We start from the raw sequence: 15,922 nt of genomic DNA on the forward strand, positions 1-15,922 counted from the left end.
CGTCACTTTAAATGAATGTCTACAAATTTTGTTTTTGTTGTGCATTGTTTCTGGGAGTTCCCTTACCAGGTATCATCTCACCACCCTTTACATACTCAACATTGCCAGCCACCAGCATGCACGCAAATAAAGCTCTTTTGAAGAATGAGTTTTCCTTTAGCTTTTAGTTTCTGTTCCACTACCGAGGAGGGAGAAGTCATGCGCACCCAGAACACAGAGCAGTTTGAGCGGCGCTGACAATCCCAAGATTGCAGCGGGTTGGGGACACTGCAAAAGCTTCTTGCCTTCATCCCCACCACGCCGGACTTCATCTCGAGTCCGCACCCAGTTTAATCAATCGCAAGACCCCAAGTCGTAGAGCGAGTCCAGTCCTGGGGAGTCTGGCTCAGGCTTTGCTGGCGCCGTGGAGAAGCTGGCAGGCGGCAGGCTGAGCTCCAGTGGATTCAGCCAAGAGGCTCGGGGCGCGCCCGCTGCGCTCTTGGAGTCCGAGTCTGGCGCACCGCGGGAGGCAGGCGCGCTCCCACTCTCCGCAGCCGCTTCTGCCCTCAGGTTTCTCTCGCCCAGGCTTCCGCTGGTAAACCAACAGCCCGTCTCCACCTCCGGCGCTGGGCGCGCATCTCCCTCCAATCCTTGCTTACATAACGCGGGCGGGCGCGCTCCCGCCGCCGCTTACCCCCCAGCGGAGTTGGGCTGCGCCCTCCACGCCTCCACCGCGGGTGCCTCCGCGCACCCGTGCGCCCCAACGCTAGGAGGTGACCCTTTTTGGCCACCTAGCAGCGGCAGCCTGGACGTCTCTCCGCTGGCGTGAGCACACTGAGATTGGAGTCCAGAGAGCCCCACTGTGCCCAACTCCCTCCCTCTGCTCCCACCTCCTCCCACTTCTCGCTTCCTCTCCCTCCGCCGCCTCACCGCCCCCCCCCACTCCCCTTGCCTGTGTGTGTTCCGCACAGAAGAGGGGACCAGGAGAGCAGTCCAGGCTCGGCGCGCGGAGGAGCTGCGGCTCTTCCTGTGGCTGGGGGGGAGCGGCGAGGTGGCCGCCTTGCGCCTCCTCGGACTTCCCAAGTGGGGGCAGAGCAACCGCTCACCGAGCCGCCAGTTAGAAGGCACAGGGAAAGAGGGACGGCCAAACTCCTCCTCAGCACCTCCTCTCCACCCCCTTTTGGCTCCTGCCCTTCGAGAAAGTGGAGTGTGGCTCTTGGTTATCCTTATTTCTTCGGACTGCTTCGTGGTGCACGGATTCAGCGGCTTCCCAGTGGGGTTTTCCGCTGTTGGCGCGTCTCTCTGTGTGGTTCCGCCCGGCACACCTCTGTCGACGATGAGGAAAGGTCTACGGGCGACAGCGGCCCGCTGCGGACTGGGACTGGGATACGTGTTGCAAATGCTCGTGCTACCTGCCCTGGCCCTCCTCAGTGCCAGCGGTACCGGCTCGGCCGCTCAAGGTAAGAGAGTCCGCCAAGCTCCGCGGCCACCTCCCTTCGCTTCTCTCTTCCCTCCTCCTTCCTCTCCTCCTCCCCAGTTCTCCTGGCTTCCTTAATTCGCCTCGTTGCTTTCAACTGGAAATCAGTTCACGTTCCACTTTCCCAACTAGTCAAGAAGCTCTGGTGGTTATTTTTAATCCATCTTTTGAGATGGGCACGGATGGTCAAGGGACGCACGGGGTGTGGACCGACATCTGTCTCTGGGCATCTGAGCGCCTTGGGTGTCTTTAGCACTTTTCTGCTCCACACTCATGTTGTTGCGCATTGTACACACAGAGGTTTGCAGAGTCTCTCGGTGCGGGTGGCTGTGTGGCGTACCATAGGTACCCCCTGATACGCAGAGGCTCCCCGCGCTGAGCCACATCTGGGGTTGCGGGATCTTCAGGGCGTCTCTGAGCACGTTAGACGCCGAAGGGCTCTCAGCTAAGGAAATGTGTCCATTACTGCCGAGGACCCACCAGCGCCGGTGCCACTCTGCTGCTTGGGGCGCTGTGGAGATGCACAGCCCACCCGGACCCGCCACCCAGCCTGCGGCAGGCCCCGCGGTGTGCACGCCTCCACACTCTTACCCTTTCCGAGTCTTCCCCCCAGTAAGCCACTGAGAAACTTAAAACCCCAGAGCTCTGGGGAAACGGACTGGTTGTTCAAACCAAATACGAAACTCCCCCGCGTAATGGGCCAGTTGGTAACTCTGACATTTTAATTTAACGCGTCTGAGCTTTAAAATAAGTGACCGGGGCCGTGGGCAAAACAGGGGTGTGGAGAGGAGCGGTCCGGAGTTGAGGACAGATAAGGAGCGAGGGGAAGCACGGGGACTGACTGCCTTCTTGTCCTCCGAGTTTGAAGTGGCAACGGCTGCTTTCAGTCTTCTGAGCCCAGGAAGCTGAGCGGAAGGGAGAAGGACAGGAAAGAGCCAACGCTGCCCCCTCTGGGGTCTATTTCGGGTCACCTGGGCCCCCAACCTTTTGGTCCACCTCGGTATTTTCGACCAGTTCTGTGGTGTCGCTGGCTTAGGGGAAGCAGCCGTTTTTCATAGGGCGGGGGGTGAAGGAAGCTTACGCAGCATTCGGAGGTAATTCAGGGATCCCATCATCTCGGTTACACTTCTTTCCAAATTTGGAGAGCAGAGGAGGTGCGGCGATGGCCTCGAACTCCCCAGGCGTTGCTCGGACACTCTGGAGGTACCCGACTGCATTCCCTCCGATCTGCGAAGGCTCTAGGAAAAGAGGGTATTGGAGGTGGAGGGGAGCGCTGAGCGTTAGCTAGTGTGGTCCGAATGAGGGGGGAAGTGATTAGCAAGGCTTTGTGAATTAGCGATTGCTACTTCGGGAGTAAATTTTCCTGCTGCCTAGCTAAATAGCCACGCTCATAAATCCTTCCTTCCTCTCTTACCAGATGCCTCCCATCCCCGAGGTTCTGCCCTGATTTTCTTAGGCGTCCTTCCAGAACTCATCTGTCCATTTTGCAAAGGATCATATGCACTTGTAGATTTCTCGAAATTGCTAAGAAGTTCTCTGAGTAGTAGCCACGGGTGTTTAGAGAGAATTGTTTGGAAGTTTAAGCGAACAACCTGATGAATAGTCGTGAAATCAATCGCGTGAGCCCCGGTGGGATTCGTCTACCGTTACTGGGCACACAAAGGACCCAGCCCTGGGGTGGGCTTCAGGTGGGGGTGGGTCAGGGGAGGACTGGGCGGTGATAGGACTGTTTGGGAAAAGGACAAGTTAAAGTCCCCAAAGATGCCAAACAGGAGCTACAGGATTCTTGCCGAGAGCTTATTTACAGCCACGTTAAAAAGACTGGAGTCAGGGGAAAAAAAAAAAAATCAATAAAGACAATCAAACAAGAGGTTGTAAGTGGATTAATATTGAAAGAAGGGAGGAGAGATTAAAAGAAAAAGATGCTGAGGGCTGAGTGAGCGAGCTGTGCCACTTGCACTTTTCTTATACACCAGGCAGTCCAAATATTGGGGATTGAACCTGCTCCTCTGATCTTAAATGGAAAAATAAAATGCATCCTGTAGGGTATGTGCATTTCAGTGGTGTTCCTCTCCAAATCGTTTGTTTAGTTATTTCAGTTGCTGAAGAATAAACTATGTTTGAATCTTGTAGTCTTGAAAGACACTATACTACCACTTTTATCTTTGTTAGTCTCCATGATTCAGGACACCAGCTCTTCCGGTGTTGCCTGTTAGGTATTAAAAATGTAAAAAGCACCAAACTCAGCCCCTATCACCATCACTCTAACCCATTTTCTGGCCTGTTTACTACTGAACCACTAACACACTTTCTTATCAGAATCACACTTTTATATCAGTCTGGCATTCAGACCTCCTTTTCCTTTAAATTTCTTCTCCTTTCTCCTCTCTCTTTAAACTAGAACACTAGGGAAACCAAAGATACTATTGCTCTCTCAAGGTATGATTTCCAAGTGTTGAACATTTAAAGATGGAAATGAACTATTTTTATGAATGGAACTACATATGCAATTAAGATGAGAAAGTTAATTTGAGTACTTGACAAATGGATGAGATTTATTTATTCTGTTGTTAGAGAAGTACTAGAAAAATTAGCAGATTTAGAAAATATGTGTCTTCAGAAGTAGCCAAAAAAACAACAGATGTTTAAGATGAAAAAAGAAGCATAATAGGTCTTATTTGTGAGTGTACTATATTTTGTAACTGTAGTTTAAATGAAGACAGCAGTCATTTTATTCAGGTCCTTGGGAGATTCTCCAGGCTTTAGGCAACAACTTTCTCCTTTCTGGCTATGCATTAATTGTTTTATTCAGTATTGCCTGAAACTCCTAGCTCCGGGGGAAAAAAAAATAGTGTTGCTTCTGACTTCTAAGAATGAAAGATTTTACTAGGTAAAGAGAGAGAGAAAGAGACAGAGAGTATTTGATCAGTGTGCCTCAGAGTTAGTACCTCCTGTTTTAGAAATGCTTTCATTTCTGGATTACACAGCATTGATATTCTGCTTATCTAGCACCAACTAGTGTTCTGAGTGTTAACATCACCGAATCAGAAGAGAAAATTAGTGAAAACCCTAGTCATATTGGGACTATTTGCTACTACCATAAGTTAATGTATAATGTATTTTTTAAACAAATAGTATACATCCTACAAAAGAGTCAAATTACTTTCACGCATTTGTGCATATTGCTGTGGTACAAATAGACAGTTGGCATGAAGGATAACTGAATTTCATTACATCACATACTTTCTCCATTTTAGGAGCAGAGTAAATTCATAAAATCACATTTGGCATTTGCAGTCAGGAAAAGTAGGTTAGTTTCCTTTTGTTTAGAAAAAATAATTCCATGTAATCTAGCTTAAGGAATGCTTAAAAGGCCTTAAGAAGGACAAACTTTTGAAATACTTGAAAAGAAGGAAGAACTATTGGATTGTTAACATGCACTGATTCCTTAGTCTTCTGTACTCTGGATAGTGAGGATTCAGCATTCAGCAATGCAAGTTCTTAGACTATCCCATTTTAGTCTGGGACCTGGATGTCCTGATCAGAATTCATACTGATCTTTTTTAAACAACCTCCCCAAAGACATAAAGGAGGCATGAGCTCTCCCAAAGCAAGCCCTCCTAGCTTATTTAGAATTATTGTTGAGACTTAAAAATAACTGTTTTTCTAATGTATGCTACTTTCTCCAATTAGTGCCAACAGCCAGGGTGTGCTCTATTAGGCCTGAACTGCATTTAGCACTTTTCTGATTTAGGTCATGGCTTTGCTGGAGCAGCAGAGGGAGTCACTCTCAGAAGAAACATTAAAATTACAGGCTGCAACCACTTCAGGAAGATAATAAGGGAGAGGAGTGGGAGTGGGGATTGAGCTAGAGTCCTTGCCTTGTGATTTTTAATCTACCTTTTTTTTTTTTTTTGGCTTTTGCATTTGTGGCAGTTAAAAACAAACCTGTTCACATTCCCCACAGATTAGAAACCCATTAGCTCATCTGGATAGTGTATGATATTAGAAGTAAAATTCTAAACAAGCAATTGCCATGCACTTATTATGTCTCAGTCTGTGTGCTATTTGTCAGGGACACAAAGTTAAAAGGGGCAGTTTCAGCCCTCATGGAAGACAGACGTAGAAGCATATAATTATAACTCACTTTCTGAAAAATGACAATCAGCATAGGTATAGTACTTTCTGGATTCAGGTATTAAAGATAGTGAACATAGGTCAGGTTAAGGTTCTATTGGGAATGGTGGTGGGGTTTCCAGAATTTCTACACTGAAGAACTTAAGGATGGCAATTTGATTTGAAGTGGGGTGTTCCAATGCCAAATTTGCACTGCAACTGTCTAACTTACATTAAATCTTAATTAAATTTAATGTATATTTGCTCTGACTTTGAGGAGGCACAAGCTAAAGGTCGTTGCGGTATGTGCCCATTCTGCTCATTGGCTAAGTATTTATCAGTGTCTCCTGATCTTGCTTCTGCCATCTCCTAATTGTGTGGCCATGGGTGAGTTATTAAGCTTCATTTGTGCCTCAGTTTCCACAGAGGTAAAGTGAAGATAATACATCCTTTCAGTCCTGTTATGATTGAATGAATACATGTAAAATGTTTACGGCCATACCTGGCCCATAGGAAGTAAACATTATTCTTTGGCTTCTAACTCTGTAAACCACTGGCAAAGAATCTAGAAATTAAAGAAACTAAAGGTCAATAACTATGAACTCAGACTGGGAATTACTGCAGACTCTCCTTCCCCAAAAGCACCAAATGAAGCTATCTGAGGAGATGTTCCGAAATAGATCACTGCAAACTCCTGGACAGTGACCTGCATGGTTCCCTGAAGAGTCAGTCTGGGGGAAGCTCTCTCCCTTCATAACCCCATTTCTTCCTTTCTGCTCACTCTGGGAAAATTAACCTAATGCCAGTTCTAAAAATGCCATGTTGAGTCACTGCTGGTTAAGTCCTGGCTGCAAGCTCTACCCTTGACTTTCTATCTTTACAATGAGTATTGAAAGGAAACTTTCCGTAAATCCATAACCTTTTTTGAGGGGGGTGGGACATGCCAAGTGCCAGGCTTTCAGGTAAAATTTTAAGGAAAAATAACCCTTTATGTAAATGTCATTAGTTTTCCTTTAAAAAAATGGCAAAGATGTATTGTCTAAAGAACATAATTGTGAATGGCATGTTGAAACAACATGGAGAAACATAGAAAAATAGGTGGATTTGAAGGCAAAGCAGATTCACCAGGACTTTTCATATATTTGAATTAAATTTGCAATAAAGAGTTTTAGTATCATAATTTAGAACAACGTGGATAATCTAGATAACATATTTTGACACTTTCACATTTAATTGGTTCTTGTTGTTTAATAGTTATTTCTATTTTGGTTCATGATCAGTGGGAATGTTGTTTTCTAGCTAACTTGTATGATAACACTAGGGATTTGTGGAGTATTTTATGTTACTTAGAGTTAAGACAGATCTTTTTCTTACAGTATTTTCATTCTGGCTTTAATTTTTGATTGCTTGTTCTACTCTCACAGATGCCCAGTTTTCTCACTTGCTTTCTTTGTTATCCTAACTTCTGAAAGGTATTTATGCACTTTTCATTGATTTCACATTCTTTTTGGATTTGGTATTGCTTATGTATTCGTGGAGGAGGGCTACATGAAACTGAGACCTTGGGTATTGTCCCAGTATTGCTTAGTCCAAGGATATTTAAACTAGAACGAGACTCATTGAAACTCAGTGCTATTTTTTATGTGACTTTTTTAAAGTGGAGTAAGTTTGCCTTGAGCAATACTAAAATACTACTGTCTCCTTTTTTCTAGATCTTAAAAATAAATCCAATAATTGAAAAATTTATAGTTTTTCTTATTTTAAATATTTGTCTTCTCCACATTTATGGAGATTTTAATAAAAGATTTTATGATAATAGTTTTATGAGCTAACAAGACCAGAGATAGTAAACTTTTTATTCTCTCTACCTGATTAGAGCTCTCAGAAGAATTTTTGCCTTTTCATGAAAACCTGATACATATATTATGTTGACAATATTTTGATTCTTCAGAAGCAAAATGTTAGAAAATACTGTTCTATAATATCAGGTTTTAAAGAAGAGTTTGTGTTTAAGTTGTAATGTGTTTTCTCGTCTTGAGCGTTCCTGCCTCCACAAAAGTTGCTACTTTGGGATTATATAATGAGGTATTGAAATACACAAAGAATATTTCCACATTTTCGAGGTACCAAAAACATATCTAGCTTTTTACGTGGAGTTTTTAGTGTTAAAGTTATGGTAACATCGATTAAATCGAAGTTATAATTTGGAAAACGAGCTATAGCTTTGAAAGTGCCAAATACGCAGATAATTGTCCTTAATGTCATTATACTTTTTATTAGCAGAGAGCAAAAATGCTTTGTGTGGCAAAAGTGAAGTCTAATATCTGAAAACTCCAATGTTTGGGGAATACCCTCTTTTAATTAAATAACAAACCCTATCTCCATGTAGCCCGGTAGAGGAATGTGAGAGGGAGGGGAACCAGGTGAGACTTCATTATATTGGTATGCGGTGTTAGAGTTCTCTTTCTAAATATGGAGGCTCAAAATAATCACGTTAACAGATGATATTGACTAATCAAATTTAATGCCACAGCAACCAACCTTATTTATTTTAAAATTTGTGAAGATAGGACTTTTATCTTCATTAATTATTGTCATTTGGGTCCTGTGGCTAGTTTCATCTCTCAGCAATTATGAAAGCCATAAAAATGGTTCATGTAGATAAACATGTATTCTCTTCTCTTCCAACTAAGGAGATTAAACAACGGAAACTCCCTCAGCACATTTAACAAGTTTATTGATGAATGCTTACATCTCTCAGTTTTAGTCAATGTCTTAATTGATTATTTAATCATGAACTGCTTGAACTCAACTATATTTTTGGTCTTTTCTGTTTTTTGTTTGTTTTTGTTTGTTTGTTTTGTTTTGTTTTCCTGTTCAGAAGAAAACCTTTATATATAAGCATTCCTTTTCAACAACAGCAACAACAACAACAAAAACGGATTAGCACTGGCATATCAGTGCCTGTTTCAAGATACTTGTATCAAAATACTTTTGCAGCCCAGTTATAAGGGCAGATATGTTCATGAATGGAAATACAGGTGTTTCTAAAACTCCAAGAATATTAGTGTGTATAAATTATAAAAGAGTAGCATAGAAACAAAGTAAGCTGTTTGCATAGAAATGTAATCACTTTAAATTAATTCATAATGTGTATTCTGTTAGACCATGGAAGCTTTGTGCAACGTGATAAGGTGTGTGGTGTGATGATAGCCACTTATACTTATAAGCATAATGAATTACATTTATGTGTAAAAGTAAAGAGAGCAATTTTGAATAATTCTAATCTCTGAATTTGCAAGTTTGCTCCTTGTAATCAAATTGCATATTTTAAATCATGCTCCTATCTTTCTAGATTTCAGGAATCTAAAAAAGTCCTTTCTACAACCAGATCAAAGAGTACTCTCTTTAGCAAGTGGTACTCTCTAACTTTTGCAGGAACTGAAAATCATCATCAGTGAAAAAAGCTCTGCTGTTTTATTAGATGTTATTTCCAGAGTCCTGTATTATATCTGACCCAAACCAGGCAAATAACCAAATTACCAACACAACAGAAACTTTATGATTGGGAAGATAGAGTAAATAATGGTCATTTCACTTTGAGAATTATGTCTGTGTGAAATATGTTGACATTTAAATTTCACTTTTGATAAGGGGAAAATGATATATTTTCTCTTCTCCTGAATAAAGAATTTGCCAAATATACACATTGTAGCCACCCAGTGGAAATGCTCAAGTTCAGCAAGCAGCAATCTTGAAGTCATCCTAAATAAAACAGTAATTATGCCTGTCGTTTTCTTTAGCAACTTTTCCTTCTTCCTCTGGATCTTCATAAGATGACGAAAGAATATAAGCTTTAAAAATGTATTAGGGATCACTTTCAAGGTTTGGAAGAGCCTAAAACATTTCCCTCCCAGGCTGCCACAGCCATCACCAACCAAGCATGCAGCTTGGTGGAAAACAGAAGCCCATTTCAGTAACTGCTCTCAGAAGCTGAGGAAAAACAGGCATGTTCAAATGATTTATTATTTTTGGTATCCAGAATAGAGACCTCAGATCAGCATTTCATCATAATATTATTCAACAAGCTCTCTGACTTGCAACTTTTATCTAAATAAGAGTGTTGGTCTGCACCAATTTAAGTTTACACAGCAGAAGAACTTGGAAAGTACTTAAAAGGTGTATACTTGAAAAAAATTATGTTTGGATTTTATTTGGACCTGTTTGAACAGGATGTGCTTGTTTGAGAAATCTAGACTTAATTAGTGGGATCCTGATATATGGTGTCTGAGTCTATTTCACTAGTAATAGAATATATAATTAATCCTCCAGTGGTCATTATAAAATGCACTCTCATTTCCTGAACTACTCTGTTAAATATTGTCATTAATAAGAATATGAACATCGTAGTTTAAATCTCATGTACATAAGAAATCCAGTCGCATTTTTAGAATTATGTAGGTGGGTTTTTTAATTTAAATTCAATTAATTAACATATAATGTATTATTACTTTCAGAGGTAGAGGTCAGTGTCTTCAGTCTTATGTAACACCCAGGGCTCATTACATCATGTGCCCTCCTTAATGTCCATCAACCAGTTTATGTAGGTGTTCTTAAGGACAGTTCTTCAACAGAAATATTGCCTAAATGGAATTTTATCTTTATGAAAGAATCATCGATGTCTTTATATCTTGACCTCTATATATTGATCAAAATATTTATTTTTGTTTAGATTTACATACACATGCATATATTTATGTAGAATTAGAAGGACCACAGTGAAGAGACCTATAGTTTATTTACTATAACATAATAAAAAAATAAAAAGGATGGCTAGGAAAAGTTTTAACAATAGATAATATTTTCCCAGTAGGAGTGGGAGTAATCAGTTTATTGGATTTATTAGAAATGATGATAACATGAAAGGTACATGTCATTTTTTATTGAATTAAATAACTATAGAATTATTTCCTATGGGGTATTTCCAGGCAGAGTCTTAATGAAATGAAGACTTACAAGGAATAGACAAATATAGTTCATAATTCCCTGGGAGCATATATATGCTGGCACAAATTATGCCTGTGTGTGCGTGCTTGTGTGTAACTATTTTTGCTTTAGGAGAGTTTTTTCGAAGCACCTTGGCAACATACTTAGAAAACAAAGAACACCTATCAAAAAATGAAAATAAAACTTACTTGTAAAACAAATTAATAAAGGTAGTTATTGAAAGAGGAAGCAGGTTTCATCACTGCTTTCTAACTGAAAAATTATACTCTACTTTTCTGCAAAAAGTGCCTCGCTCTCCTCCAGGTGCTAAGTCATTTGCATAATATGACACCAGTAGAGACACCTCTGTCCCTTGGCAAAATGGCTTATCTATAGAAACAAGTTTTATCTTCCATGTGAGAGAAACTAAGGGACCCCCCCCCCCACTTTTACTGGCTTATTTCAACATGTGGAGAAATTCTTGTTGTTTCCTACTTGGTCGACTATAATTTGTTGGCCAAGGGAGAATAACTTCCATGCGTGGAGAGGCAAAATCTTCAATCACATGCATGAGTCCCTCACCAGGTACTCTCTGGAAGAAAGATTTCCCTGGTAAACACCCTGCCTGATGTGATCTCTTTTGGGCCCTGATGGAAGGAGAGGTCAGTTGTGTGGTTCTTCCCTGAATTCTGTGATGATTTGTTTCAATTTCTTAATCAAGTGTGGAGTTATGTTTCCAGACTGCAGAATATTTGGTTTTATTGGACTCCCTTAGATCCTGTATCTCTATCACATCCATTGAAAGCTTTATTTAAACAAACAAAAATACAAAGTTAACTGAGGAGGGGAAAAGGTTATTACTAATGAAAGAAGATTCAGAATTTCATTCCAGATAGAGGAGTAATATACTTCCTTGCTTATGTTCAAAATTGTGTTAAATGCAGGTTAATATATAAATATTTATATGATACATCAATATGTGATGTATCATATAATTCTTGTATGATGTGTATCATATTAATTAATTAACATTAATTATGTATACATATTAGTATGTATCATATTAATTCTTGCCTTACATTGTCACATCACTTGGCGTTTCTGAACGAGAATTTTAAAAGGTGCAAAGAAATGCTAGTGTTCAGAATACTGTCATGTATGTTCTCTTATCATACGTGTCATACATTCTTGGATGATATGGGGTTCTCCTAACAAAATGTGTAGGACTCTGTTAAGAATGGCAAAATAAATAATAGTGCCTCACAAAATTTTGTGATTACAAGCCTAAATGCTAATAAGGGTGGTTGCCTGTTTAATGCTGAATTGCAAGGTTAAAAAGAGGGTCTTAAAGATAACAGCCCATTCCAGAGTCCTTGAGTTTGTTTTGCATTCAGTGACAGTCACTAAATTAGGGAAAGGAATGTTCAAACAACACACTTGAGGAAAAGTGATTTTTTTCTAGAAAGGAGCCATTTCTGCTAATAGCCAGTAACTGCGCGTAACCCCTCTGACATTAAAAGTCCATTAGCTAAGCCCAGTTTAAATAGCAGCTGATGCCGTGTCAGCTAAATGTACATTGGAATTTTTTCATATAATGCAGTAAGAGCAGTTCTATAATTTTTCTCTAAAACTACATACATTAAGTAAAACAAATGCCATCTGATCGTAGTGGCAGGGCTGCTAATAAACAGGCAAAGATTTGTGATGAAACAAAAGTAACAGTCTACATAACAAGAAGATAATAAATGGCAGTGATGGTTTTAAAAGGAAGTCTGAGAAAAATCATATGGAGAAGCTTAAGCTGACATCCTGAAAGAGTTGTTTCCTTCGAAGCACATAATAACGTGCACTGCTTTGAGATACTCATTTTAAGTGATGTGATTTTTTTTTTTTCTTCTGTAAGCCTCAATGTTTAGTTTGCCAGTGCACTTTGAAACAACAGGAAGGCCCTGGGATGTGTGTAAATGAGGGTAAATGAGGAGGAGTAAATGAGGGTAAATGAGGGTAAATGTGTGTAAATGAGGGGGAACACAAGGTGACTGAGAAAAGAGAACAAGGGAGAAAGTGAAAACAGAGGTATAATTTCATATATGTTAATATTTTAAGATAATGACTATGGTACTATTTTTAAAAGCAATATGATGTTTCCTGCAATGAAATAAAAAATTAAAATGTTCGTTTTATACCCTCCCCTCTCCTTTCTTCCCCATCTTTTGGATATTTTCTAATCTCCATTTAATCATCTGAAAGATAAGGTGTTTTACTACAAATTATATTAGAATCCAAGAGTCTTAAAGAATTCTCAAAGACAGCATTCTGTAACTATAGGCCATTGTGGAAACAAAATGTGAGGGTTACTTAGTAATCTCGTGTGTGAGCTGAGAACAGGGCAGTAATTATCAGTGGCTGTCGTGCTTACACAAGGATAAAAGTATTACAAGAACCTCCATGCCGACCCCCCATTATCAGACCATTAGTGAAACGCTGTACAAGGCAACAGTGGGGAGCCCTGCTAAAGCTTATAACTTCAATCATTTGGGCATAAACTTTGCGTATATTTTCACATGGCCATTTGGACTCTCATCACGCTTTTAAGCATGCAGAATTATTTATCAATTCATTTCTAAATTTGAGAATTTATTCATAAATTTAAGTCTACCCCAAGATATTTATTTATAAATTTAGTCAAACCTGAGACATCATTTATTTTCTTATTTTTTAATGTCAATTTTTATATGATTTAAAAAAAAAAAACAACCTCACATAAACCTGCATTGCTTGACAATGAAAAGAAAAGAAACAAATGAAAAGACAAAAAAGGAAGAGAAGAACTATTATTTAATCCCAATGAGGTGGCAGGGATCTCCTTTTGATTCAGATTTTCATGCAAGCATTTCTTAATAAAATCAGGAAGTATTTTTTTGGTGTTGTTAACTGTTTTAATTCTGTTCTAGCCATTGTAAATGCTTGTTTTGAAAGAATTGGAGGTTACATGGGCAGAGCTTATGCAATTAAATGACTAACCAAAATCCCATTTACTACCATACTTCATGAGGGCCTTGATGACTAATCTCATTTTTAGTGTGTAACTCAAACATTAATAACAAATGGAAATGTGCCTCATTTCAACCAATGGGCTTTGGCTTTTAATTCTAAACCCACTTTATTTTTTTCAGATTACATCTGCTAAAAGTGACAATTTTCCATACATTTTTCTTTTGCTATTGCATAAAACTTAATTCTGTTGCAAGATGATAAAGAATATCAGGATACTTGGCCACACAAAAAGTTTGTACACATCTGTGAACCAGTATTATGAAATTGAATTATGTTGGAAAGAAGGTGATTCTGGATGGTTGAAATAGGACAATTATTATATTAGAATTTGGGATCGATTTTAGAAAAAAATTACCCTTCAATCCCTCAATGTCAATGCACCATTGCTTTCTTGGGTATTTGTACAAATGTATCTTTTTTTTGGCATGAAAAATTACATTAAAAACATTTTGAGTGTATGTAATAAATAGTATAACTTGGTGCTCAATTGAATTTATTTATGCTTAGAAAATAAAAATAATCTTTGGGGCGCTTGGATGGCTCAGTCGGTTAAGCGTCTGCCTTGGGCTCAGGTCATGATCCCAGGGTTCTGGGATCCAGTCCCATATAGGGCTCCCTGCTCAGTGGGGAATCTGCTTCTCCCTTTCCCACTGCCCTCCCCCCTGGTCATGCTCTCTCTCTCTTTCTCAAATAAATAAATAAAATCTCAAAAAATAATCTTTGATGTTGCCTATTCTTCAGTGTGATTATCATGACTATTTAGAATGGTGAATGGTGGGGGCCCCTGGATGGCTTAGTCAAGCTCTCTGCTTAGCAGGGAGCCTGCTTCTCCCTCCCCTTCTGTCTGCCACTCGCTCTGCTTGTGCTCTCTCTCTCTGTCAAAATAAGATAAAATAAAATAAAATAAATCTTTAAAGAAAAAAAAAAAAAAGAATGGTGAACGGTTTCAGCTTTATCTCTTTTTTCCATTTTGTAGTTTTACATTTCCTTTTCTTAACTATCAGGGACTTAAACATACTCAATCCATGCATATGTGTGGACTCAGTAATCTCCTGACATAGGAAATTAATCCGAATTCATTGAAAAAATATGGATGTCTACTTCCAAGAGTGTTCATGTGGTAACTGGGCTAGGGCAATACTAATAGCAGCTTTTAAGTCCATCTTGTGGTAAAGGGAAATAAACTGCAACACTTAAAAAAAAAGCTTGAAAATTGCATCCAAGTTAAAAATCTCTTAGTTTCACTCCACATTTGCAAGTAGAATATCAGAATAGTAATAGTATTTTCACTGTAGAGTTGTGAGGATGAACAGTTACCAACAGTGAGTAACCAAGAACAGCACCTGGGACCAGATAAGCATCTAATATGCATTAGCAATTGCTGTTGCTGCTTCTCTCGCATTCTCATTACATAGGTCTATGCTATACAACGATTGTCATTTGGCACAGCTATGAAAATAATTAAATATATCACAGGAACGAGAGGATTGCACTCATCCGGTGGAAAAATGCCAGATGAAGGGACGAAAACATACTTTGTTGCAGGTAAAATTCTTACAAGAAATTGGTAGATTTTAAAATCACATTTTTATCCTTGGTTATGAAAATTTAATGGTACAAGTAAAAAAATTTTGGGAAGTCAGCACGTTTGTTTCAGTTTTGTGGACAATCAAGTTAGCGTATTTTGTGTGTGTGTGTTCCAAATTCTGACTCTAGAATATATTCTATTAAGACTAGTATCAGGAGGTGCCTAGGTGGCTCAATAGGTTAGGCACTGGACTCTTGATTTCAGCTCAGATCTCAGGGTCATGGGAGGGAGCCCTGTCTCAGGCTCTGGCTCCTCGCACTCAGTGTGGAGACTCCTTGTCCCTTTCCCTCTGCTTCTCCCTCCACCCCGCCTACAGCATGCCCTCTCTTTCTCCCAAATAAATAAATAAAACCTTAAAAAAAAAAGCTAGTATTAAACAAACTTCAAAGAAAAAAGTCAGTTCATATTTTCCTCCACTATAATTAACTTTATTTGTAAAGACAAATATAGATAAAAAGGCTAGGAAAGAGAAGAAAAAAAGCAAATTCTTTACTTTTTGCTAACACTTAAATTCTTTCTGGAGGCAGAGAAACAATTAAATTTCTTCACTTATATCAGAAAATTGTACACACCAAAGCATTTACTGATGTTAAGGTAGAAGCAAAATTTGTTAAACAAATTTCTGAGCAAGGTCAAAGATTTTACATGTGCAAGGGTCTTATTATAATACAGGCCAAAAAGAGAAAGTAATTAGATACCAAACTATTAAATATATATAT

At 39.5% G+C, this 15,922-nt stretch overlaps 1 protein-coding gene across 2 annotated transcripts in view; it reads left to right on the forward strand.

The window, feature by feature from the left end:
- Positions 1-984: 984 nt before the first annotated feature.
- The window catches only part of UNC5C (unc-5 netrin receptor C), a 355,335-nt gene continuing 340,397 nt past the window's right edge, over positions 985-15,922 (forward strand). For both annotated transcript variants that reach the window (XM_044224455.1, XM_044224456.1), the window contains exon 1: positions 985-1,439. In XM_044224455.1, the coding sequence (XP_044080390.1) occupies positions 1,316-1,439 (124 nt within the window). In that variant the 5' untranslated portion in view covers positions 985-1,315. The remainder of the gene's footprint in view (positions 1,440-15,922) is intronic.

This window comes from Neovison vison, chromosome 11 (assembly GCF_020171115.1).
Source record: "Neovison vison isolate M4711 chromosome 11, ASM_NN_V1, whole genome shotgun sequence".
NCBI lineage: Eukaryota > Metazoa > Chordata > Mammalia > Carnivora > Mustelidae > Neogale > Neogale vison.